The 27,774-nt window shown below is 40.0% G+C and overlaps 2 protein-coding genes across 2 annotated transcripts; one reads left to right on the top strand and one right to left on the bottom strand.

The window, feature by feature from the left end:
• Window positions 1–1,765: 1,765 nt before the first annotated feature.
• LOC149843871 (alpha carbonic anhydrase 4-like) lies at window positions 1,766–13,882 on the top strand. Its single transcript, XM_090000109.1, has 7 exons — window positions 1,766–1,956; window positions 4,654–4,868; window positions 6,013–6,119; window positions 11,209–11,314; window positions 12,053–12,223; window positions 12,489–12,542; window positions 13,675–13,882. The coding sequence occupies exons 1-7, from the start codon at window positions 1,872–1,874 to the stop codon at window positions 13,795–13,797; spliced, it is 861 nt and encodes a 286-aa protein (XP_089856235.1). The 5' UTR covers window positions 1,766–1,871; the 3' UTR covers window positions 13,798–13,882.
• Window positions 13,883–15,428: 1,546 nt separating this feature from the next.
• Window positions 15,429–26,810, bottom strand: LOC149843872 (calcium-binding protein CBP-like). The gene is made up of 5 exons (XM_090000110.1): window positions 26,202–26,810; window positions 18,065–18,111; window positions 17,017–17,189; window positions 16,789–16,807; window positions 15,429–15,645 (listed from the first exon to the last, which is right to left on the bottom strand). Exons 1-5 carry the CDS (start codon window positions 26,686–26,688, stop codon window positions 15,541–15,543), a joined length of 831 nt encoding a protein of 276 aa, XP_089856236.1. The 5' UTR covers window positions 26,689–26,810; the 3' UTR covers window positions 15,429–15,540.
• Window positions 26,811–27,774: the final 964 nt, after the last annotated feature.

Consider the following 27,774-nt stretch of genomic DNA (forward strand, 5'->3'; position numbering starts at 1 on the left):
CGATACAAGACTCATTTGGTAGCAAAAGGCTTCACACAACTTGAAGGAGTTGACTACCATGAAACATTTGGCTCAGTTGCAAAGCTTGTCACCATCTGTTGCTTACTCGTAATTATTGCAATTCAGAATTGATACCTTTTTGAAATTGATGTCAATAATGCCTTTCTACATGTGAACTTACACAAAGAAGCTTATATGAAATTGCCCCCAGGGTTCACTCGATAGGGGGAAAATTGTGTATGTTGATTGAATAAGTCGATCTATGGATTCAAATAATCCGCTTAAAATTGGTTTTTCAAGTTATCCTCTGCCTTAAAGGACATGGGAATGGTGCAGTCTAAGGCATGTTACTCTTTGTTTTCAAATATCACAAAAGAATGACGAATGTTCGTTCTCGTCTACGTAGATGATATTATTATTATTGTCAGGGATAACCTTAATCAAATACAGTTATTGAAAGATCACATCAATAACAAATTTTGTCTCAAAGACTTGGGTCATTTGAAATATTTTCTGAGAATCGAAGTTGCTCGATCCAAGAAAGGAATTTTTCTTTCACAACGAAAATATGTCGTGGATATCATTAATGACATGAGATATCATGGAGTCAAATCTGCAGATTTTTCAATGGAACAACACTTGAAACTCACCAATGAAGACAGAGAGGAACTTCATGATCCTAAACAATACGGATGCCTAATTGAAAGACTTATTTATCTCATAATTACGCGGCCGAACATAGTTTATGTTGTATATATTCTTAGCCAATTCATGGGCAGACCTTGTAAACCTCATCTGGAAGCAACTTTATGGTTATTGCGTTATCTCAAGGCAACTTTCGAGCAAGTCAAATAGTGAATTACAAGTATTTGGATATTGTGACTCAAATTGGGCAGCTTTCCCAATGACTAAGAGATCAACTTCGGGATACTGCATTATAATAGGACAAAGCCCAATATCATGGAAAACCAAGAAGCAGACAACATTATCCAGGTCCTCGACAAAATCAAAATATTGATCTATGGACGCAGCAAGCTGTGAGCTTATGTGGGTAAAATATTTGCTGAATGATTCGAGGATATATCACCTACAACCTATGATCTTATTATGTGATAATCAAGCAACCCTTCACATGGTTGCAAATCCTGTTTTTCACGAACATGCTAAACACATAGAAATCGACTATCATATCGTTCATGAAAAGATTCAAAGCGGATTGATTCAAACTAAATTTGTGGCTGCTACATTGCAATGTGCAGGTAGGCGTTGGAACGTGAGCAATTCATGCAATTGAAAAGCAAGTTGGGCATGATAGATGTTCACGCTCCAACTTGAGGGAGAGTGCTGGAATTACCACAATAATTCTAGAATGTAATATTTTGTTGTAAAATGTTAGAATTACTGAGGTAATTTCAGAATGCAAAGTGTAAAATGTAACAAACCTCATCCTAATGAGGTTTTTAAGATGAGTCTCCCACCTAATCTGGTTAAAAAGATAAGTCCACAATTAGAGGGAAGTCGGGAGCAAATCAAGAGCAGTTGAAACTTGTACTCCCTATTAATCCTCATATTCAATATACGTGAATGAAAATGATTCTCTTATTCCCCCACTTTGTTCTTCAAGTTTTATGTTTCTCTCTTTCTCTTGACAAACAAACGCTCACTAAAGGATAACGTTGCATAGTGAGGGCCAATCACATTTCACATCGTGTGCCACTCTACTTTTTTGGGCCCAATAATAAGATAGAGGTCAGTCTTGTACAGCGGCACATTTTTGGTGTGCAATGTGATCGCACTTGACATGCTCGCCCTCAATCAACCATCCTCGTCTATAAAAGCTGGGGACCCTTCCTTTATTCACTCATCAGACAATGGGTGACTTCAAGATTGCTCTTCTTCTCCTCTCTGTCATCATTTGCTTTTCCCTTGTTCCCCATTGCAATGGGGGCGAAGTTGGTATATCTCTCTCTCTCTCTCTCTCAACAAATCATGTAGATCACATAAGGTCGATTTTTAAAAAAAAAGTTATTTATATTCAATAGTTTTATACTTTCAATTTGTACCAAAGATTTACCCATGTATAGGGTAAATTTTCATCATATAATGTAAATATTTTTATATTTTTAAAATGGAAAAAATACTAATTAGGGTCTGGTATGAAATGTCAAAAATCAGAGCAGGCTCTGTATATCAGTCAAACCCTGTGGTCTGATTCAAATTCTTAATTGGGAGAGCGTATCAGGTCACAAACAACTATTCAGGGTATGTTGTCAGACCTACTGTTCATCCACAGGGTGATCCTCCTCCTAAACACAAGGTTTTGAGATTATTTTTTAGACATGCACTGCTCTGAAAAAATTTGTGGGGCGCATCTAAGATAAAAAGATCAGTCATAGTGTTTTGGAGCAAGGTTGTTAAATGCGATGAGGCGAAGCCAGGGGTTGAGCCTGTTATGAAGCGAGGCGTAAGCCTCGAGGCGTTGAAGCGTAAGCTTCATGATCAAAATAATAAAATATAGAATATTAATAAAAATATATAATATTAATAAAATAATAAAAATTTTAAATAAAAACTACTAATAAACCACAGTATAAAATAAATTGTGTCCTGCGAGAGGACTCTTCTTCTTCCCCTTTACTTATCATCCCAAACGACATCACCGCAACCATCCTCTCGAGGCTTCCCGTGAGTTCCCTCCTCAGATTCAGGCTGGTTTGCAGAGGTTGGTGCTCCCTAATCGACTCCAAAGACTTCGTGGAGACCCACCTCCTTCGGGCTAAGCAGAATCAGGAGCCCTCTTTTGTCATTGAAATGGACGAGGAACTCCGTTTCTTCGATACCAACAATCCCCTCTTCCGCGTGGAGAAGGAAACACTCTGGCAGCCCGTTTTGACGCCACCATCAAGCGAGATTTACGATGATTGCCCCTCCATCTTATCCTGGTGCGACGGCATCTGCTGTTTGGGGAGGGACCCCTCCCTCGTAACCCCATCAAGTCCCCAAATTTATCAGATCATCAACCCAGCCACGCGAAGGAGCATAAGGCTTCCGAAATCTGGACTGGCCCATCCGGAATTCTGCCAAATTGTTCACGACTCTGCCTCCGGCATGTATAAGTTGCTCTTCATCGAATCCATGGGCGCCCGTTTCAGGTGCGAGATCTTCGTCATTGGTGCCAATGTCTCGTGGCGAGAGCTCGACGGAGCGTATGGAGTGTATGATCCGTTCCGATCGTTGTTCGCGAGGCCTTCTGTTAATGGAGCTGTTCACTAGCAGAATGATCACCAAATAACTAGCACCAAACTGATGCGTACGCCTTAGAAGCGATGCGCGTTTCAACTTGAGGTGTGCGCTTCACATGAGTGAAGCATGCGTTTCAAGCCTGAAACGCTTCACTGCAACGCCTCAATACCTTGAGCATGCGCTTCGCCTCTGAGGCGTACGCTTCAGGTATTGAGGCGTACGCCTCTCACAACACTGTTTTGGAGGCCGTTCATCCTGTGGATGCACGGTACTAGAGAGAGCTTTGTTAGATTATCATCAGAGCTGTCTCTGACCTGATACACTTTTCTTAATTGGACCTCATTTTTTATTACAAACCCGGATCTTATTGGATCTAGTACCGGCTGGAAATGGGTCATATACAACACCTTGACACCCTTATTCACAACAGTGCTAAAAACGAGAGATGCCATCCTACTCTAACAATGTCAAACCAATATGATTTCGTCATTTTCGTGGCTTAAAACCGTTTATTCTACTGGCCATAATCAAACTTTTTGACTCTCACATACGGGTGTCAATGGCTCCGGATTGGTTTGAACCCAGGCGGAACCAGACCCAGGCCTCAATTGAGATGATGGTACTGGGTTTGGATCCAGATCCAATCAAACCAACCATACCCAGATCATATAAGGATTACATGAACCAGACCCGAACCATACCTGATAAAATAATAAATTTTTTATCTTTTTTATATTAATTTTTTGCGGATCTTAGTCAAAACTCGGTTCGGGCCTGGGTTTGGTATGATATTTCACAAACCATACCAAGCTCCATATATTAATCAGACCCTTCAGGTCCAACCCCGATTCTAATCGAACCTTTTCATTTATTATCAAACCTATAGGGTTTGTCAAACCTGACCCACTGACACCGCTAATCTCACCAATCTCACACATGCACTATCATTTTTTCATTTATTTTTGGGAGAATTTCATTTAGGTGTCAATTTTTTTGCCTAATTCTAAATATGGGCCACACTTTTCTGAAATTCAAAATATGAGCTAATTTTTTTTTTAAAACAATCAAATGGGGACCTCATGTCAACATCTATCATCTTATAGAAAACACAATTCTTTTTTGGTTTCTTGTATCGCCCGTTGAAAATTATAAAGTATTCATTAATCCTCATAAAAAGAGAAAAGTAAACAGTTTGAGCTCTTAATAATGAAGGTAACTGTTGTAATTTGGCTTGTGATGTAACCTGAGTTAAAGGACAATATTAGATGCTGGCCTTGTTTGGCAGTGATCAGAAACGTGTGGCCGGCCCATATTTGAAACTAAGGGCAAATGGTTAGCCCTAAAAAAAATTGTTTATTTTTTATATATGTTTCATGTTTATTTATGCCCTGTTTTTTAATTTGTAAACAGAAGAAGAAATAGAGTTTGATTACATAAAAGGGAGTCCTATAGGTCCAGAGAACTGGTGGAAGCTCGAGCCGAATGGTGCATGGGCCCTCTGTGGCTTTGGAGAGAGGCAGTCCCCCATTAATCTTCCTGAAACGAAACCTAGTTTTTCAAGGCCACTGTCTGCAAGATATAGACGAGCCCATGCTAATCTGAAAAACAAAGGTCATGATATTCAGGTACAAATTCATATAACTCTCTCTCTCTCTCCTCTCTCTCTCTCTCTCAAATCTGGTTGTCATGCCATCCGCAATTGCAATTTCAATATATATAGAGTAGGGCGTAGCTGCGCAATTCACAGGAGAGCAGATATAAACGGGACTTTTCTTAGCATCGACGCTCAATGGATTTTTTCTACAAAAAATCTCTAAAATTTCATAAAAACATGCAGACATGTCTTTAGCGGCGGTTCTAAAGCGCCGCTAAACATCTTTTTAAAAAAAGAAATGATTACCCCCCAGTGTGGTAATAACGGTTCTTCAAAAGCACTGTTAATTAGTTTTTGTGTCCTTTTGGTGTGCTGGCCCATCCATCACAGCTACTCTCTCTCTCTCTCTCTTTTGTCCACTTTGGTTTTTCTTGGGAAAACCTCAGGAAGATATCATCATACATGATACATAAAACACATAAATGACGTATAAATTACAAATAGTGTAAAAAGCAACACCAAACTATTTTTATGACCATGTTAAAAATGGAAAATATTTTGAAAGCGTCGTGTTATTTGGTATCATATCCACCTTTGAAAATATCGCTATATTTTCAAGGTTTTTTTTTTGCAAATTGGTTCCTTCCACATAGTCCATTTGCAAAATAGTCTCTGCCTCATGTCATTTTGCAAATCAGTCTACGTCTTTCTCACTGTTATTACAACCTAATCCTTCTGTCAACAGCTGTTAATTTGACCATGGTCAAACATTAACCATGGTTAACTAGTCACCAAAATGCCTTTCTTCAAATAGTCCCTACCCTATTCACATTTTACAAAATTGGTCTCCTTATAAAGGCAGGTGCATCAATTTGTCTGCTCTTTAACAGTTATGGTCAGGAAAGCTAACAGCTGTTAACGTGAACGACTAATTTGTAAGGGTTAATAAAAAGGCAGGACCAGTTTGCAAAATGACACAAGTCTTTATTTTGCAAATCAGTTAAAAGACGGACCAATTTGTGAAAACCCTATTTTGAATACAACACATGCACACACGCACTATTTTTCAGATTTGAGACTCTCTCTCTCTCTCTCTCTCTCTCTCTCTCTCTCTCTCTCTCTCTCTCTCTCTGATATACGCGCATAGATTATAACATGTGACTGCCATGATGCAGGTTGAATGGACAGAGCCTGCTGGCCATTTTCATATAGAAGGAACTCCATATTTGTTGGCTCAGTGTCATTGGCACTCGAGATCCGAGCATCGCCTACTCAACACAAAGTAGGGGGGGAGTGCTAATATTTTGTTCTGAACTTGAATTATTGAATGGATTCAAGCTCTGTTTGAGAGCCGTAGTTGGGAGAGGTGGTGGGGATGATAGAATATGATGCAAAAGGGGGTTACGTGAACGGGTAACCATAAGTCATGGGTTAGTGGGTATGCGTTAGAGACGTTTTAGAATCCACGATTGTGTTGTGGTTCTTAAACTTAAGGAGTAAGTTATGTAATTCATAAGTTATAAATGGGTCATGAGTAGTGGCTATTAATGAGGAAGTGACAGTTATAGGTTTACCTTTTTAGCTATAAATAAAGGTCTTGGAGGTTGTACGAGAGGTGTAATCTCTCACCTTTTGTTTTTACTTTGTGTTAAAGATTTTCAATATTTTACTCCATTGTTAAGTTAATATTTTATAGTGTTGCTGCATATATCTTTACTTTATTCCAACAAGTTTGGTATCAGAGCCCCAGGTTCGATTAAGCTGGGTGTGTTTGAGCATTGCGAAGATCATTGCCGAAGCTGGATCTTCAAGTTGGTTGGTAATTACGTGGTGTAATTCACGATGTCTAACGGTACAAATCTGAACTCTATAAATCTCTCACATGCCTTGGTACCCATTTTTAATGGAGAAAATTATGAAATTTGGAGTATTAAGATGAAGATGTTTTTCATTTCTCAAGATCTTTGGGATCTAGTTGAAAATAGTTTTGTAGAGACACAAAGCTCAAAAGCAACAGAAAAGGCAGCAAGTGAAGTAAAGGAGTTGCGTAAGAGAGATGCCAAGGCTCTTCTCGTTTTGCAGCAAGCCGTGACTGAAAGCATGGACTATTTTGAAGGAAGCCTATCATGGAGATAGTAAGGTAACTATTGTAAAACTTCAAACACTTCGTAGAGATTTTGAGACCCTGCTAATGAAAGAAAATGAGCCTGTGCAAGATTTCTTTTCTAGAATGTCCACTACTGTAAATCAAATGAGAACATTCAGAGAAATAATTGATGATAAAAAGGTAGCAGAAAAAATCCTACGAAGCATGCCACCAAAGTTTGATCATGTCGTCACAGCTATAGAGGAATCTAAGGACATGAATAATTATTCGATTAACGAATTAATGGGCTCTCTTTTGGCACATGAGACTAGATTGAATAGGTCAACCGAAAAAAGCATTGTACATGCATTTCAGACCAAGGTAGAAATTTTCAACAAGCAAACAAGTGGTGAATGTACCTTAGAGAATAAATATCCAGGAAGAGGAAGAGGTAGAGGAGGATATTGTGGTCGTGGTCGTGGTCGTGGAAGATTTGAAATGGGTCGGCACAATGGAAGCAATCAAAGGCCAAATTATAAAGACAAACAATGTCATTATTGCAAGAAGTATGGGCACGTGGAAGCAAGGTGTTGGGAGAAATAAAAAAAGCAGGTAAATGTTGCTGAAGAACAAGAACAAGGTAATCTTTTCCTTGCACAATTTGAAACCAAGGTTAATAATATGTGGTTTCTAGATAGTGGGTGTAGTAACCACATGACAGGTGAAAAAAGACTTTTTCACAATATTGATGAGTCCATGAGAATGAATGTTCGTCTTGGAAACAACAAAGAGGTACAAAGTGAAGGCAAGGAAACTATTGAAGTTGATGTTAAATCAGGTAATAAAAGAATGATTCATGATGTCTATTATATACCTGGTTTATCATACAATTTATTGAGTGTTGGACAATTAATTGAGAATGAGTATGCACTTAACTTTTATGATGGAATATGTGAAATTAGAAAAAGGAGAATGGACACTGAACCTCTTATAAGAGTCAAGATGGCACCTAATAGAATGTTCCCTCTTGAATTTACACATGTGAATGATGTTGCCTTAATTGGTAAAGAGGATGAGTCATCACATCTTTGGCATTTACGATATGGCCATTTACATTATAATGGGCTAAAAATACTAAGAACCAAAAACATAGTTTTGGGATTGCCTAGTATAACGTGTAATGATGGAATTTGTGAAGGGTGCATATATGGGAAGCAACATCGTTTATCATTTCCCATCGGAAAGGCGTGGAGAGCTAGAAAGCCTCTTGAGTTAGTTCATGCAGATCTTTGTGGTCCCATGAATACTCCATCCTTAAATAATAGTAGATATTTTTTATTGCTTACTGATGACTTTACTCGCATGAGTTGGGTGTTTTTTCTCTCTCAAAAATCAGAAGCATTTAAAAAATTTCAAGAGTTCAAGGCTTTTGCAGAAAAGGATAGTGAGCATGTCATAAAGTGTCTACGCACAGATAGAGGGGGAGAATTTTTGTCTAATGATTTTGAAGAGTTTTGCAAAAGGAATGGAATTCGCAGGCAGCTAACAGTAAGAAAAACACCAGAACAAAACGGTGTAGCTGAGCGGAAAAACCGTACAGTTGTAGAAATGGCAAGGAGCATGTTGACTGAAAAACAACTCCCGAATGAATTTTGGGTTGAAGCCGTGAACACAGCAGTATACTTACTCAATATATCTCCAACAAAAGTTGTGCGTAACATGACTTCATATGAGGCGTGGTGGCAGCGGAAGCCAAATGTAAGTAATTTAAGAATTTTTGGTTGTGTTGCTTATTCCTTGATCGATTATAGTGATCGTAGCAAGATGGATAAGAAAAGTGAAAATTGCATTTTTGTTGGTTATAGTGACACAACAAAGGGGTATCGATTATATAATCCAACATCTAAGAGTTTAATCATTCGTCGTGATGTTATTTTTGATGAATTAAGCTCTTGGACTTGGAATCAAGATGCAGATAAGTCAAAAATGGAGGTCATTCCCCTTGCATCTGATAAGACATTGGAAGCTTCAACAAGTATGTCTCAAAACAATGGTGATAATGAGGACATAGACTCACCACCTAAAAAGGTAAGATCCATAAAAGAGATTTATGAATCGTGTACTTTTGCCTTGTTGGTTGAAGAACCTATGTGCTACGAGGATGCTAGTGAGAAACAAGAATGGGTAAAATCCATGGAAGAAGAAATGGTAGCCATTCAGAAAAATGATACCTAGGAACTTGTAGATTTACCCACAGGTCAAAATGCTATTGGTGTGAAATGGGTTTACAAGGTTAAATATAATGCAGATAGGAGCGTGCAAAAATATAAAGCAAGGTTAGTCGTTAAGGGGTATGCTCAAGAATTTAGAGTAGATTTTTCAGAAACTTTTTCTCCTGTTGCATGTTTTGAAACTGTTAGAATTATTTTGGCATTAGCAGCTCATATGAAATGGTCAGTTTTTCAATTTGATGTAAAATCAGCATTTTTGAATGGGTTCTTGGAAGAAGAGGTATATGTTTGTCAGCCTCAAGGATTTATTGTTAAAGAGAAGGAAGAGAAGGTGTACAGGTTGAAAAAGGCGCTTTATGGCCTTAAACAGGCACCACGAGCCTGGTATGGGAGATTGGACTCATATCTAATGCAAAGAGGATTTCACAGAAGTGAGAGTGAGCACACTTTATATGTAAAAGGATCAGGTACTGACTTTCTTATTGTCTGCGTTTATGTAGATGACATAATTTATACAGGCTCGTCAAGTACACTTTTTGAAGAATTTAAAGAGGACATGATGCATGAATTTGAAATGTCAGATTTAGGGTTGTTACACTATTTTCTTGGACTTCAAGTTCAACAAAGTGTTGATGGTATTTTTATTTCTCAAGAAAAATATGCTTTAGACTTACTTGAGAAGTTTAACATGGTGTCATGCAAGCCGTGTTCCACTCCCATGAATACTAATGAGAAATTATCAGTACATGATGGTACTATGAAGGCTGATGAACGATTGTATAGAAGTTTGGTTGGAAGGCTAATGTATCTTACACAGACTCGTCCAGATATCGTATTTCATGTTGGCCTAATTTCAAGGTTTATGCAGTGTCCAACGATACATCAACTTGGAGCAGCAAAACGGATCCTTCGTTATATTCGAGCTACCACTAATTATGGGATTTGGTACAAATCAAATCCTGAGTTTAAATTAGCTGGCTTTACTGACAGTGATTGGGCTGGTTTTGTAGATGACATGAAAAGCACAAGTGGATTCATCTTTAATCTTGGATCAGGAGCCGTGTCATGGATGTCGAAGAAGCAAGCAACAGTGGCACTTTCATCTTCAGAAGCAGAGTATGTTGCTGCAAATGCAACTGTATGTCAAGCTATTTGGATAAGAAGAATTTTGGCGGACTTGCATCAAGAACAAGCGAATGCAACAGAACTCTATTGTGACAATCAAGCAACCATTGCCATGACAAAGAATCCTGTGTTCCATGGACGAACCAAGCATATTGAGTTACGTCATCATTTTATCAGACAAGCTGTTGCAGATGGAGCTGTAGCAATGAAATATTGCTCTACAAATGACCAAATTGCAGATGGATTTACAAAAGCACTTAGCTATTCAAAGTTTGTGAAATTCAGATCCACTTTAGGTGTATCGAGTTTTGCATCAAGGGGGAGTGATAAAATATGATGCAAAAGGGGGTTACGTGAATGGGTAACCATAAGTCATGGGTTAGTGGGTATGCGTTAGAGACGTTTTAGAATCCACGATTGTGTTGTGGTTCTTAAACTTAAGGAGTAAGTTATGTAATTCATAAGTTATAAATGGGTCATGAGTAGTGGCTATTAATGAGGAAGTGACAGTTATAGGTTTACCTTTTTAGCTATAAATAGAGGTCTTGGAGGTTGTACCAGAGGTGTAATCTCTCACCTTTTGTTTTTACTTTGTGTTAAAGATTTTCAATATTTTACTCCATTGTTAAGTTAATATTTTATAGTGTTGCTGCATATATCTTTACTTTATTCCAACATGGGATTCATCAAATTTCAAGTATCCCCATTGATTGGAGTCACCATTTTGAGAGGGGAGATGGGGATGGGAGCGAGTGGTGTTGGAAGGGGAGATGGTGTTAATAGATGGGTGGATTTCAAAAACGTCTTCACCATGATGTTGTTGCCAAATCCACCGATTTCATAGCGGCTTCCAAACAGAGCCTTATAGGGAGCAACATTTCTTCCTCGCTTTGTACTGATCTAGTGAATGCTGTTTTTTTTTTGTTCAGGTACGACTTGGAGCTGCACATGGTCCATAAGAGCGACGATGGAAAGATAGCAGTGATTGGAATTCTCTACAGAATTGACTCCCAACCTGATGCCTTCCTTGACAAGGTGATTTTGTTAAAAGTAATATTTCTTGCGTTGGTTTCTGTGGAAAGTTGGCAGGGATCTGCATACAAACAGTGCAACCAAAGCAGCATTATGCTTTCTGATTTTATAAGATGACCACCGAAAATGAAATTTTAACTCCCAGTCTGCTTGTGAGCTTGAAAGTAATGCAAGGCAGAAGCTGTCTTGTTTAAAGTTAATGTCAGCCTCCCACTTGATTTCCGCACTACACCCCCATTAAGTCCGATGGAGGGTGGTCAAACTTTGTTTCTGCTGTAATACTCATGGCTTTTCCTTAGTTCTTTATGCACGGTTTGATGTTACCCCCAATGATGGTGGATGCAGCAGGACACTAGGGGGCGTTTGCTTGTCACGGAATGGGGTGCTGCGGCAACCCCCTTTTGTGGATTCCACTTCCGTGGAAACAGAATCAGACACCCCCCACGGAACCGTTTATGCGGAAAAGGGTGTCCCATCGTATAAAACAACACATCCATCTATACAAATCCGCGATGCCATGTTTGTTTTGGCATTTTGGGCTTCGCAAAAACGCATGTGTTTTCGCTAAAAAACTAAATCTTCCGTGACAGGCAAACGCCCTCCTATAAAAGTTTAAAAGTGTGCAATCATGTTGCACCTGATCCTCACTCTAACGCAAACATGGCCAATACTCATGAGAGAGAGAGAGAGAGAGAGAGAGAGAGAGTATCCTCCTTTTATTTGGTTATTTCATTCTTGCAGTTGATCGATAAGATCCGGTACCTTGCACAACACCCAGATGAGAAATCAGTAGATGCAGGAATTGTTGATCCCAATGATGTAAGCATTGGGAGTGGGAATTACTATAGGTACGACGGCTCTCTTACTACCCCACCATGCAGTGAAGGTGTCATCTGGACCGTGATGCAGGAGGTAATTTCTGTTGTCTTCTCCCTCGTTTTTTTTGCGGGTTTGTGGGAGAATATACTTGCCCATATTTTTCTCCCACAAACCCTACTTTTACACGGAGTCCCTTGGAAAATGCACCCATTTCTGCAAGCCTCAAAATAGCCAGAACAAACATGGGCGGTGATTTTCTTCGCGATTCATTAATTTCCTTGGAAAGTTGCTCCACTCGGGATCTTCTTTGGCAACACTGAAACACACTCTAAATGAATTTGGTTGCTTATGGTGACAGGTGAGGAGTGTCGCTCCGTATCAAGTGGAGGCCTTAAGGCAAGCTGTTGATGTTGTGAGTGCCTCTTTTCCACATATTTCCTCATTCAGGTCTCACTTTGGAAATTAATAGAAACATAAGGTCGTTCCGGAAAAAGTGCCGTTCACCATTCCACCTGGCAGCACGAAAAATGAGACTTGATTTTAAAATGAAAATGGAATTCACGTTATCGTTTTCCTAATCCAGAAAATACTAAGTGGCTGTTTGGATCGTGTGACTATGTTGGTGGAATTGACCAATTTTTTTAAAGCCACCCAAACAGGAAACTTCAACTCCCTTGCGTTTACATCAGGGGCTGAAAGAAGAGCCCTCCCCATGTTGGGTGTGCTTGAGCTCCACTCCAGACACCCCCCTAGAGCCCGTTTGCATGCCACAGGAAAGGTCCGTTTTCCGCGGAAAAGTGGGCTTTTTTCACAGGTCGACAACTGATGTTTTGTTTTACAAAAGCCTCATGACCGGCTGTTATTTTCCATGTTTGTCCCCTCTTTACCACGGAAACAAAGCCCCATGAGACAGTGGGACTTTGTTTCCATAGTAACCCACTCTGGCTTGCAATGCAAGTCAGTTGGAGCTCCAACCCGGGTCTGATGCATATCCGAGCTGTATTATCCGATATAGGTAATATATATCCGAATCCAGCTAAATTCTGAACTAGTATGGTCGGGTATATTTAGAACCAGATCAGAATCAGATCCAATCTGATCCGTTTTTACCATTTTTCACATGATTTACCCATTTTTAATGGATCTAGCACGACAGGGACATGTATCATAAGCAGATATTAGACCTCCTGATCCAAATTCAGCACAGCTCTCACTCTTCAAAACTCAAAAGCCAAATACATTGTCGGATCATGCATGCCAGACCCATATCCCAACCACTGGAAATCCCCACCTTAGTGTACATGTGGCTGACATGCTCCTACAGAAACAGAGTTGCAATTGGTTCCGTGGATCCAATCAACTTTTTATGCTTGAACATAACAGAATGAAAAACTAAAGTTTAGTGAAACAAAAAAACAAGAGTTGTCAATATTTTACAGGTTAATAGAACCGTAGAGGCTTGTTTTTCAAACTCACTAGCTTGGTCATAAGGCGAGGTCTCCCAAATACTCACCCAAGTGTGGCTTTTGGTTTGTTTCTTGCAGGGGTTTGAGCACAATGCAAGGCCCATCCAACCCGCCAATGGCAGACCCATTCAGTTGTACAGCCAGTATCGCCATAACCCCCTTCAGATGGTTGATGATATTATACAGACTCTTTCCATGTAAAGGACTCACTATAATATCTCCTTGTGCTGCATCTTAAATAAGAACGAATAAAATGACTGTATTTTCCTATTAGCTCAAGATAAAAGTGTTGCACTGGTAATTCCTTGAGAAATCTATGACTACCAAACATCTCTCTCTCTCTCTCTCTCTCTCTCTCTCTCTCTCTCTCTCTCTCTTTTGCGTGATAGGGAATCTTTCCCTCAATAAAAAAAACAAATTTGTAAATGGCATGTATACCATAATACATTGCATGTCATTGAAAAAAGATATAACTGTCAATATTTTGCACAATGATGCGCTTCATCCATCTTTTACAAGTATACGTTAAGATTTTTTTTTAAAGGCAAGCTGGGGTTAGGCAGACCCGTACCAGTTATACAACTATACCATAAGGTTTTGAACCTGCAACGTCCCAACACAAGGTGACGTGCACTAGCTGCTCCTACCAGACAAGCGAAGCTATTGAGATCTGTAACTATGGGTTGAAATGAGCAGGCATTTGGATTTTATTCTGAGATCCATATCATGTTTCTAAAAGTATGGAATAACTATCAACCACATTTAAAATAACTTACATAATGTTATGATGTAATGATGCACTAGATGTTTTCGATCGCAAAGGCTGGAGTGTTGGGTTAATTACTTGCAGAAATATTTCTTATAACTAAGAAGAAAGCCTTTGGAAACATTTTACATGTTTAAATGTGTTTTCAGAGTCATAAAAAATCAACTGCTCAAATTGCACTAAAACTCATGAAACAAAATTCCAATTTCGTTGTTAAATGATTTTATCCAAAGCATAAATTCTAATGAATAAGCGATGATAAACACATCTACACGTTTGAATCAAGCAAAAACCTCCTATCATATTTTTTAGGAGTTCTTAAGAAGATTGGGACATAAAACTTTTTACCACTACTAATACCCACAAACGCCCAATTAATTGAATTACTCACATAAAAGAAAGATGCGAGTTTGAGTTTATTCTTTTTTTTTTTTTTGAAAAATACTTTTTACTTGAACAGAGTTGGGGAGTTCAAATAAGCAGGCTATTTGTCTGTTCGGGCTCCTGAGAAGCAATTTCGGGCTTGGCTCCAGCTCATGCTGGACCTCATATAAAGCGAAGCCAAGTTTCCACAAGGCATACCTGGCTTGTGTACCATCCCCTATCACCATCCAGCTGAGGGAAAGGAAACAGCTACCACAAAAGAAGGCAATATTTCTGACAGGTCCAATGATCAGACCAATACCTTGCAAGATACTCAGTCCAATCAATGGATGCGAGATTGGAGCGAAGATAGTGGGATGCATGGCATCCAGACATTCAACAAGGTACTCGGCGGAGCACTGGATTTGCTTTCAATATTTCAAGACCCGACATGATGAAATTCAATCCCTGATATAGATCACCAGGTCCACTGGTGATTCCAGCCAAGATCAAGTCTGGACCCAAACCGTTAGATGCATCCACCACAAGTGTCCATGTGCGCACAGGCGTGTAATGTGCATTTGCATACATGAGAGAGAGAGAGAGAGAGAGAGAGAGAGAGAGAGAGAGAGAAGCCTTATTAGGTGCAGATCAAAAACAAAGTTTAAAATTTTTCACAACAAAACAACCATTAACATCACACATTATTAGGTGCAGATCAAAAACAAAGTTTAAAATTTTTCACAACAAAACAACCATTAACATCACACAAGCATACAATTCAAACACAAAACCCCCCACACACAAGTATTCATCTATGCAATAAGGAAAGGCAGAACTGTGAACATGAAGGACTCATAGTTAAAGGTGGCCATGCCATTGCATGATGTATCCTTCTCCCTGAACTTCTCTGTCAGGCCCTGTGTTTTTTGTTCGAAAAAAAAAACAAAAAACAAAAAACATGAGCAAATAGCCTTTCAAATCCGCAAAAGAACGACCACAAAGAAAGTTGATAAGAAGTTGATCTTGTGCATGGCATTTGGTGGCAACAGAGTTACAACAACTCAGACCTTCTATAGCAATTTAGATGAATCTGACACTCAGATGCCCCTATTACCATAGATACTTGGGCAAGTTGCTTCAGATTCGAATGTGGTCAAGTGTTGAATCATAAATTCCATGTCAAGCACGAGATCTATATTGGTAAAACTCGCAATATCCGAGCTAAGGTTTTAAGGGTGCACCACAAATATCAAAATGTCGCCTGTTTTGAAATTTGAAAATATCACATATTATCCCATTAACCGATAGAGAGATTGATGGAAGGATAACAATCAATACTCGAGTACCAGAAAAAAGCATACCCCCTCCCCCCAATACTAAAAGATTGTCGGCGATGAGATAAAAAAAGAAAAAAAATACAGTTCCATTTTATATTTTATATATACCTATATTAAAAAAAGTTCAATTTATTGCGACATTTTGCCTGCCGAGATTTTCCTGAGAATGATAGTTGTGACATTGGTTTCAGACCAAGCTACCAAGTCTGAAGGCAAGGCTCTCAAGTCAATATCAGTCTAAGACTAAGCAATATCTTGGTGAGGTAAATTTTCCAGATTTTGTTTGAATTTCAAACACATGTAAGTAAAAAGCAGGATAAAAAAAAAAGAAAAATAACTTTCACTGTGGTATAACAAGGTCGACAGAATCTATGAAACACTAAAAACAAAAAGGAAGAAGAGAAAATTAAAAGAATACATGTAATTGTTTGACATTTTTTGATATTTTCTGAAATTTTCTCACAGTAATTTGAATGACCGATGTTTTCAACATACTAGGAAAACCTCAGAAAAGAATCTTGATTTCTTTATACCTTGTGAAAATGTTATGATGTTTTCATAATATCAACGGTATATTTTAAAAAAAACAGTGATATTTGTGACCACCCTTTACACCATTCAGGTTGGTTGAGCCATCAGTGAAACCCATCAGAAATTCAACAACCAATCTTTCAGGAGGGATATAATTGTGAAATACAGAGCAGATCTAAGAAAACTTCTTACCTTCACAACGAGACTGCACCTGCATCAAACAAGAAGCAGAAATAAATAAAAAGAATCCAGAAAAGAGAAAATGAGTAGTGTACTTTTGGCCATTACATAAAGTATGACCATGTTCATGAACTCCTGTTTATAACAGTGTAAACAGGAAACTGTTCAAATTCACAAACTTGATCACCTTTCATTTGATGCCAAACATGCCCTGATAAAAGAGGGAAGAGGTTTACATACTCGATGAAATTGTCATAGTTGATCGCCCTGGTTTTGCCAGTTGGATCATACTTGGAGATCAGCAAATCCAGAACTACAGGTGATACAGAAAAGCCAAGGCTGAGAAGCGCATCACGCAGCTCGTTGGCATCAATCTTCCCGCTACGATCTCTATCGAATCTCTCGAAAATTGCCTGAGTTTCCAAAATAGATCGAGAAAAGGATGAAAGGAGAAAAAAAGTTAGAAGTGGAGGCCAACCAACTAGGGAGAAAGAAGAGCCTGAATTTAGCAACCCAGACTTCATAGTGTCTTGAGTTGGTATATAGCAGGCTGTGTTGGCAAATTGGATAAGCATGAACCAAGTCCCAAGTCACATCGATTCTCTTTAGGCCCATTTGTTTAGTTCCCATGAGGTGTGAAAAAACTGAGCCAGCAGGATCCTTTCCCACCTTGAGTGAAACAAACAACAAGGGAAGGGGATGAATTGGCAACTCTTCCTTTCCCCCACCCTCTTTTCCTGTCATTTAACAGTCACAGCTCCTCCCATGTGAAAACATTATTTCCCCTTCATGCTGGTGTCTGTGTGGACATCAAGCATGGGAAAGGTATCCTTTCCAATTCCCACCTCATGAGATTGAAACAAGGTGTGTTTGAATCAAATGGATCTGTGCGAATATCCGTGAACACTCCAATCAAGGACGGATCTGCCATGGGGATCATGCCAGATCTGACCTCCCCCAAATGAAGAACTGTCACAGATCTAAGATCATCAAAATAGCCTGCAACCAATGCAGAGGTTTTGCAAATGAGGTATCTCAGACCCTTGGTTCCAAGATTCCAGTGTCCTCTCAAAACACACTGATCTCTGGCCTGATAGGTGGAGGGGGGTTGGGTCAGTCTTGAGATTCGTGCATCTCAGATCCTAAGACCTAAGATGGGCTTGACTTCTGAGGCAATCAAACAGGACATTAAGAGAAAGCCTCTGCTAGTGCCATCCAAATTGTAGTAGACTTCGGGCCTCTTGAGAGACCAAGACTGACACAGATGACAAGGGTCCATGTTACTCACCCTCCAATTCTGAAGACTGTAAAACACAGATGTAAATTCTTTAGGTCCTGTTCAAGAGAAAAAGGAAATATGTCACAATTTTTTTTCTCACTCTGGCATTAACTAATGATATAAGAACCATACAGGAACAATCAACCCTGTTTCAGTAGAACAAACAGCAGAAACAACAGAAACTTGAAAATTAGGGAAAACCCGGTCATGAACCCTTGTGGGAGTTGAATGAAGGATAAGTTTTAAGATAGAATGGTACAGTGTAATTCTTACTCTAGACAATAATTCCCCATTGTTCTAACAAGATGCTTGATTAAAAGGATGATTGTAGACTAAAAAAAATCTCTTAAACGCCAAAGAGAACATTTTTGCCAACAATTATAATTTTATGAGGAATAACAGTAAATTAAATGCCTTTATTTCCCTCAAATAAACAAAAGGAAAAAATAGATAAGGTGATAAGTCTTATGAGATGTAAGCCAGATCAGTATCCCTTAAGTGGAACCAAGTGTGAGTGTCATGGGCAGAACATTTCATCATTTTCATGGTATTAGAGATGTTGCATCACAATCATCAAACAGTGTCAAAGCTTTAAGATCTCCTGCACTTCTTATACAGTGAGTATATAGGAAATGTATAGGACAGGTATAACCAAGAATCTGGATGGTGAATTGACATTCCTACCCCATTGAAAGAACATAAACAAGAACAATGAGTGACCAAACTTCAAACAGACCAACTGTCCTGCAAGCTGATTTTCTGCGTTTATGCCGAATCTACACTTGATTCGCTGATCCAGAACCTTGATGTTCCACTAAAGTGAATATTACATAAAAGAGCATCTATGATTTTAGTCAATTTCAAGTTCAACATGAATGCAATTCCAAACACACATGATTTTGAAATTCATTCCTTCACTTCCCCATGAATGCCCCCTAAATAACATCTCCTAGAGGTTTTTATTTAAACCATATAAGTGTTAAAATGGGCTGGAATCTTTTCAATTTCTAAAAAAGAATAGGATATGGGGTACTGCAGTGACTGCATACTACACATCATACGTTACTGGTGAAGATGCTATCAATAATGCAACAAACAAGTACATCTAATGTGATTACCCTATTACACAGGGATTACTCCAATCTGTCCCCCCTGTCATCCTCCCTATATAGCATTCTTGTGGAGAATTACACAAAAATAGTATCCCCTGTGTCCTGTCAATGCCCACGTGACATAGCCATGATATTTTATTGTGCATGGATTCTTTTTTTTTTTTTGATGAGCAAACCGAACAAAGAACAACAAAAAAGAAGAAAAAGAGCAACTTGAACCAATTATCCAAATCACTGTCATCAGAATCGATGTGAAACGACCTGAATCAGCCAATTAGAATCCATCAACATAATAAAATCAATTTGCTTCAGGCGGAACCAGGCCCATGTCAAAAGATTGGCCAATTCAAGCATGATTCAGCTCAATTCGATTCGATCTTGAATCGGCTAATTCTCTGAGTTATTTTAAAAATTGATTCAGGTCTGAAACTGATTCTTACAACATTGATCCAAATAACATCAATGTAGCATCTTAGCGCTTACTACTTTAACCAACAGTATACAACGCATATAACAAATAGTCAGGGAAATAGCAAGAACCAATTACCCAAATGACATCAATGTAATATCATAGGAGTTAGTACCCTAACCAACGCTATAGAACATACAAAACAAATAGTCAGGGAAAATGTATACAAGTTAGCTACTAAACGAATCATGACAATCAAATTAATTTCAGTTATATTCATCAAATTGGAACAGAAACGTCATTTTACACCTAAGGCAGTATTTGAAATGCATTAAGATAAAGTAATAACCTAAACGCTGGGCAGCATTTTTTAAAAAGAAGATAAGTTAGGCGGCTTTCTTAGTAAATTACTCATTTCTACTTAAACCAACCAATTCTTATCAAGTCATAGGATCTGCGCACCGCACTCCCCGCAGATATATAGTAAGAAAGGGAACAGTTTCAGGCCAAATCAATCAAAAGTCAAAACAAATGGCAGTCTAATCATAATTAATAAGATTGATGGAGTGACACCCGCACAGCACTACTCCATGGGGGCTGTGACTTATTCTTACAACTTGGCCAACATTGAAATTTTTTTTTATATATAACTAAGAACTTATGAAACTCCGCCTGTGTATAACTGTTTAGTTATACACTGCCGGTCCCAAGCCCGGATAAAGGAGGAGGGTTGCGGTAGGCCTGTGACAGCCAGCATAAAAACTTAGTCATACCCTATGAAAATGAACCAATATGAGAATTTCGTTGGGGCGTTCCCTACTGAGCGACGCGCTGTACTCTCTAGGCCCGGAGGCAGTGATAAATGGGCAAGGGTTGCTAGGTCGTCGCCCAGAAGCGACGCGTCACACCGGCGCCCCGGGTGTGGTGTCAAATAGGCAAGGGTTCCCTCACTTTGTTGGACGGATGGGGGTAAAGAAGTTAGTCCAAGACCATAAAATTATGGTTAGCCACTTGGAACATAGGGTCTTTAACTGGTAAGTTGGTAGAGTTAGTAGATGTTATGTGTAGGAGAAAGATTGATATTTTATGTCTACAAGAGACCAAATGGATAGGTGAGAAAGCAAAAGTGATAGAACCTTGGGGATATAAGATTTGGTATACAGGAATAAATAGGAATAGGAATGGAGTAGGGATTGTTATGAGTCATCAGTTTATAGATAATGTAGTTGAGGTCCGTAGGAAGGGTGATAGAATTTTACTTATTAAATTAGTATTAGGTACAGATATTATTAATATTATTAGTGTTTATGCACCTCAAGTAGGTTTAGATGAGTCCATTAAGCATCAATTTTGGGAAGATTTAGATGGAGTAGTTCAAGGGATATCTTATGGAGAAAAGCTTTTCATCGGCGGTGACCTTAATGGACATGTAAGCATTAGTAGGGATGGATTTGAGAGTATCCATGGAGGCTATGGTATAGGAGAAAGAAATGATAGTGGAGAAAGGATTTTAGATTTTTGTTTGTCCTATGATATGATCTTAGCAAACACTTGGTTTAGGAAGAGGGAGTCCACCTAGTAACATTTAAAAGTGGGGTTAATACGAGTCAGATAGATTTTTTCCTACTTAGAAAGAGAGATAGGGGTTGTTGCATCGATTGTAAGGTTATACCGGGAGAAAGTGTAGCTACACAACATAGAGTCTTAATTTTAGATCTTAGAATTAGACAATGCCGCAAAAGGGATAGACATAGGATAGATCCTAGAATTAAGTGGTGGGCACTGAAAGGAGCTAAACAAGGAATGTTTGTAGAGCAGGTAGTTAAGGAAGTTGATTGGTGTCTCGAGGAGGATTCAGAATCAATGTGGAATAAGATAGCGGGTGGCATGAGAAAAGTGGCTAAGGAGGTATTGGGTGAGTCTAAAGGCGGTGCACCACTAGGTAAGGATACATCATGGTGGAACGAGGATGTCAAATTAGCTATTAAGGTTAAAAGAGAATGTTATAGAAATCTAAGTAAGAGTCGTGATAATGAGAATTTGGAGAAGTATATGATAGCAAAGAAGGAAGCTAAAAAAGTAGTTCGAAACGCGAGGGCTAAGGTATATAAGGAGGTTTATGACAAGTTGGATACCAAAGAAGGCGAGAAGGATATTTATAGGCTTGCAAAGATGAGAGATAGGAAATCGAGGGATTTGGGTATGGTTAGATGTATCAAAGATGAAACGCAAAGGGTTTTAGTCAAAGATGAGGAGATTAAGGAGAGATGGAAAGATTATTTTGATAAGCTATTTAATGATAGTTATGCTCAAGATCTTGGAGACTTCTCCATTCCTTTTTATGAGATGAATCGTGACTTCATGCGCAAGATTCAAAAGAAAGAAATTGCAGAGGCTTTGAAGAAAATGAAATCAAGAAGGGCAGTTGGCCCAGATGGTATACCTATCGAGGCTTGGAAATGCTTGGGCAAGAAAGCTTTAGAATGGTTGACAAATCTTTTTAACTTGATTTGGCGAACAAATAAGATGCCTAATGAGTGGAGGAAGAGTACTTTGGTGCCTTTATATAAGAACAAGGGTGATATACAAGATTGCACAAACTATCGTGGTATAAAACTCATGAGTCATACTATGAAACTTTGGGAGAGGGTGATTGAGTCTAGGTTGAGGAAGGTTGTCATGATATCGGAGAATCAATTTGGTTTTATGCCTGGAAGATCAACTATGGAAGCTATACATCTTAGACAACTTATTGAAAGATATAGAGAGAGGAACAAAGATTTGCATATGATTTTTATTGATTTAGAGAAGGCATACGATAGAGTACCTAGGGACGTTCTCTGGTGGACAATGATGAAGAAAGGTGTTTCTCTCAAGTATATTAGTATAATTAAAGATATGTATGTAGGAGTAGTAACCAATGTCCGCACTTGTGGAGGGGTGACAACCAATTTTCCGATAACGGTTGGGTTACATCAAGGATCTGCTTTAAGCCCTTTCCTATTTGCGATAGTGATGGATGAGCTTACGAGATCAATTCAAGAAAATGTACCGTGGTGTATGTTGTTTGCTGATGATATTATTTTGATTGATGAGTCTAGAGCTGGGGTTAATGCTAAGTTAGAATTATGGAGACAGACATTGAAAGCTAGAGGTTTTAAGTTGAGTAAGAGTAAGACTGAATATATGGAATGTCGGTTTAGTAAGCAACGAAGTAGTGATGGGAGTGTAGTGAAGCTTGGTGAGCAAGAAATACCGGTGAATGATTATTTTAAATATTTGGGATCCATCATTCAAAAGTATGGAGAAATTGATGGAGATGTAAATCATAGGATAAAGGTTGGGTGGATGAAATGGAAAAGTGCAACTGGAGTGTTGTGCGATCGTAGAATGCCATTGCGGTTGAAGGGAAAGTTTTATAGGACGACTATTAGACCCGCTTTACTATATGGTACGGAATGTTGGGCTGCCAAGAGACATCATATTCAAAAAATGAGTGTAGCTGAGATGCGAATGCTTAGATGGATGTGTGGAAATACAATAAAAGATAAGATTCGGAACGAGGAGATACGTAAGAAGGTAGGTGTTGCACCCATTGAAAATAAGATGCGAGAGAATCGTTTACGGTGGTTTGGACATATTCGGCGAAGGCCTAATGATGCTCCAGTTAGAAGGTTGGAGAAATGGGAAAATATATTAGTTAAAAGAGGTCGGGGTAGGCCTTGGAAGACTTGGATGGAGATGATAGGAAAGGATATGAATGCTTTGAACCTCACCGAGGACATGGCATTGGATAGAAATGATTGGAGGAAAAGGATTCATGTGGAAGACCCAAAATGAATTTCTTTTTTGGTTCATATCGCTGACCCCAATTGTTTTGGGATGAAGGCGTAGTTGTTGTTGTTATAACTAAGAACTTATGAGGCTCATTTCTCGTTCTGCTCCCATAGGTAGGGATGGCAATAGGGTCGGGTAGGCGGGTTGGAATACTTCAACACGAACACGACCTGTTTATTAAGCAGGTCGGATGTGGCAAACACGAACACGACCCATTTATTAAACGGGTAACCCGACACGACATGGTTAACCCATTTAATAAACGGGTCAGGTTGACACGATTACACGACACGGCGACCCATTTATTAAACGGGTCAACCCGATAACATAGACACGATAACCGCCCAGGCGCACACCACTACTGGAGAGGAGAGGTCTCGCACTCTCGGCTGCTGCTGGGTAGGAAGGAGTTAGGTGGGTGACTAAAGTGTAAAGTTAGGAGTTAGGGTTATATATATATATATATATATATATATATATATATATATATATATATATATATATATATATATATATATATATATATATATATAAATAAACGGGTTGCGGGTTGCGGGTTGACGAGTTCGTGTAAACGGGTTGACCCGCCCGTTTGTTAAACGGGTCAAACGGGTTGACACGACTCGTTTAATAAATGGGTTAGGTGGGTCAACCCGTTTAAGCCAAACCCTAACCCGGCTAAGAAGCGGGTTGGGGGGTCGGGTCAGATTTTACCACCCCTACCCATAAGCTTTTAAGTGTGCTTTTAAGTGTTTTATGACAGATCTGTAGTGGGAATCGATTTTATATATAAAAGCCCATGTTGCCACACTATGAGAGACAATGCAATCATCGGAGGGGAAATGATATTTCTGACCAATACGTGAATTGAAAAAGCAAGTCTTGACAGCTGTTTGCTGCCACTTGTAATATGTCAGAAAGACTCTAAAGTCTCCTCACAGACTCACGAGAGCAGATCAGGTGATCTGCCCAAGAAAGTGATTTGACATCTTCACCGCCCATTGCTTCATCGACAAACTTCATGGTCCTGGTCCTTGTGCACATTATGAACGGTGAGGATGCCAAAATCAAAATCACTTTTCTAAAAGTGATTTGGCAGATCACTTGATCTGCTCTCCAGACTCACAGCCCCTAGTTTTCTACAACATGGTGGAGGGGACTTGACTCTTGGCTCCTCTTACAGGTCAACCAGCAAATTACAATCCAAAAACACAGCTCGCAGTAACATATTGCCACGTTTATTCGGTAGAAACTACTCCACTCTAACGCAAGTGGTTGAAAACCGAGTTGCCGGAGAAGGATTTTTGCCTAAAGGACTAGGCAAAACTCAAGTTAAAAGAGATGATGCAGACCAAGTTCCGGGCGGATCCATCTTCAAAGGTCCGAATGATGCAAACGGATCCAAACCAAGCCGATTCAGATCGGTTTCTGACAACCACCTTTGAGTAAAATTCCTGAAAACACCCCCGACTTTGTAGAATTAGCAGCGTTACTGCTGACGACACGGTGGTCGGGTCGGACCAACTTCAAGGTTCGAATCCACCAGGGGGGCACAGTACCGAAAAGACGGATATGCACCTGAGAAGTGAGAAAGACTCTGCCTCAACTGAGGAATATAAGGACGGGGATACATTTGTCATTTTATATTATGACGTCATGGTTCAGAGGGCGTTACTACAGTCTCGGTCCACCCTTTTGAAATGACAAATCTGTCCCTGAGACGTGACCAATTCGACTCGCTCGAAACCACTCGGGACCATGCCGTTCGCTTTACAGTGTGCGCGGGCTTCCGTGGGCTGTGGCTCAGGAACATATCGCAAATCTCGTTCTCGGGAAAATTTCGAGGAGGAAAAACTCGCGGTAAATCAAAACTTTTTGTTTGTATCGGAAAAATATCGGCGTACATGAAAAAATAACAAATATAACGTACATATAAAGAAAATGCTTTAAAATTCAGAACATATATATATATATATATGTACGCGACGAGCCGAATTTTGAGAATATCGCATTCTTTTGGCATTTTATGGGCTGTCTGTCAAAAATATCGATTGTCGATATTTGTTAGGGGCAGGATTTCTTATGCGGCAGGTGGGAGAAGGAAAAAAAAAAACGAGGCTCGGTCCGAGTCTCTTAAGCACATAACCGATTCGAATGCCCGATTGAACCCCAGGCCCTGGGCCAGGGGCCTCGAACTCGACAACCACACAGGCCGCTTAACCGATTCGGATCATTCGAGTCGGGAACCGTCAGGCATTTTAGCGCAAAACCCCGAAACGAGTTGACCACGTGAAAACCCCAGGAATTTTTAAGGGGGCGTTTGTTACACTCCCACTCATGGAAGCCTCTTTTCCTTTGAAAGAGCCACTTTCGAGGGAAAGTGCTTTCCCAGGGAGGAGGTTACAGAAAGCTGCTCTTTTGCATTTAATTACGATGGTCCCATCATATATTTTTTATAGACATGTTTGTTTCATCCATGGTAGGAAAGAGACCCTATTTCGTATGAAAGAGGACCTCTTTCATAAGAAAAAGCATGAAGCAAACGCCCCTTAGGAAATTAAATCGAGAGGGAACTAGCCAGAATCCTCTGAGAGGGAAAACAGGCGAGGAAATCGAGAGAGAGAGAGAGAGAATCAGGTCAGGGGTAACCTTACCGTCCGCGATCCCTCAATTCGAGAGATCGAGAGACAGAGAGAGAGAGGAAGGTATAGAAAACAGACTAAGAAATTGTAAGAGGGAAGAATAAGAAGATGATGATGAATAAAGTGAAGAATTAAGTACTACTGACCGATCTTGCGGATGTTGGAGTTGGTGAAGAGGTACATGAGGAGATGGACGGTCCGGATGCTGAAGGTCTGGTTGTAGGACGAGAGCGCTCTCTGCAGCTCCTTGTCGTCTATGAACCCGCTCCCGTCCTGGTCCGCTGCCTGGAAGCACGCCACCACGTTCTGGTCCGTCCCGGGCGGGAACGTCGACGGCACCAGCGTCGCGAAGGGGCTCGCGAAGGGTCCCGCCGGCGGGTACCCAACCCCGGGATACCCGGCCGTCAGCGGCGGTGCACCGGGGTACCCGGCGGTCGGCGGCGGTGCGCCGGGGTACCCGGCCGTCGGCGGCGGTGCGCCGGGATACTCGCTGCTGGAGGGCTTGTTCTTGGGGGGTTTCTCTCCTGGAGGAGCGGTTGCCTCGTAGGGTGTGGCCGTGGGTGCGTACCCGTAGGGCTGGGGCGGTTGCCCCGGGTACCCGTGCCCATACCCTCCCGGTGGGTAGCCCGCCATCCTTTTTCAGAGAGAGAGAGAGAGAGAGAAAAGAAGAGAGAGAGAGAGAGAGAGAGTTTTTTTGAGGCGCAGAGTATGGTTGGGTAATTACAAGGAAGAGAAAAACTTCGCTGTTTGGGAACGGAAACCACGCGGATGCCCCAGTTCGACATTTAGAATTTCCAACCCTCTAGAGGCCAGTTGAAATGACCGAAATAACCTTATCGTCGTTTACGGATGAAAATGGATCGGATACGAGCCAGATTATAACTGATCCTTATCCGATTCCGGTTTTTGTGCCGACTTGATCCGGTGGAAAAAAAAAAAAGAACAAAACACTGATCTGAATCTAAATCGATAAATCATCCTGTTATGTAAATCTGAATCCATGAATCCGATCTGAATAGACTTTTGAATCCTGTTCAAGAATCCGTATACACAAATTGAATTCTAGATTCATATCAAAGGTCCAATCAAACCTGATTAATTCCCACATAAAACCGTTTGGGATGCAATTGGATACAGGTTTGCTTTGGATGACACAAACTGACACGGTTGCCATTCATCCAGACCCGGAGTCCCTTTTGGGCCGGTTGGATACAAGTTTCGGATCACGTCTTGAGAACAACCCATCTCAAAGAATGTGGGACCTACATCTTTTATTTTGACCAAGTTCACTAGGTAAGTGTGAATTCAAAGGTAAATAGTGGAGTTGGTAGTCCAAGGTAGCTGAGAGAGCAACTCTGTAATCCATAAAGGATAAGGAAGCCTCATTTTTTCTTATGCCCTGTTTGGATACTAGGCATTGGAGGTAGCTGGAGTGGGAAGTGGGAAATACCCAGCGCCAAATCAAAGTTGTTTGGGATGGATGCATTCATTGGAAATGATGGAATTGGGGTGGTATTTGACAATTGACACCTCCAGTTCCACATTTCACTTTCCACCTAAATGAGACAGTAGGTACCAAATACTACACCAGTTCCCACACCGGTGACTACTTCAACAACCTTCCCAATGCTAGAAAGTATTTATATAATATAATCAATTCTCAGATGATCTCTTTGAATACTCCTGATCTTGTCCAAGTCAATGAATCCAAATCGAGCT

The sequence above is a fragment of the Nuphar pumila genome, chromosome 3 (assembly GCF_984573655.1).
Source record: "Nuphar pumila chromosome 3, dmNupPumi1.hap1.1, whole genome shotgun sequence".
NCBI classification, from domain to species: domain Eukaryota; kingdom Viridiplantae; phylum Streptophyta; class Magnoliopsida; order Nymphaeales; family Nymphaeaceae; genus Nuphar; species Nuphar pumila.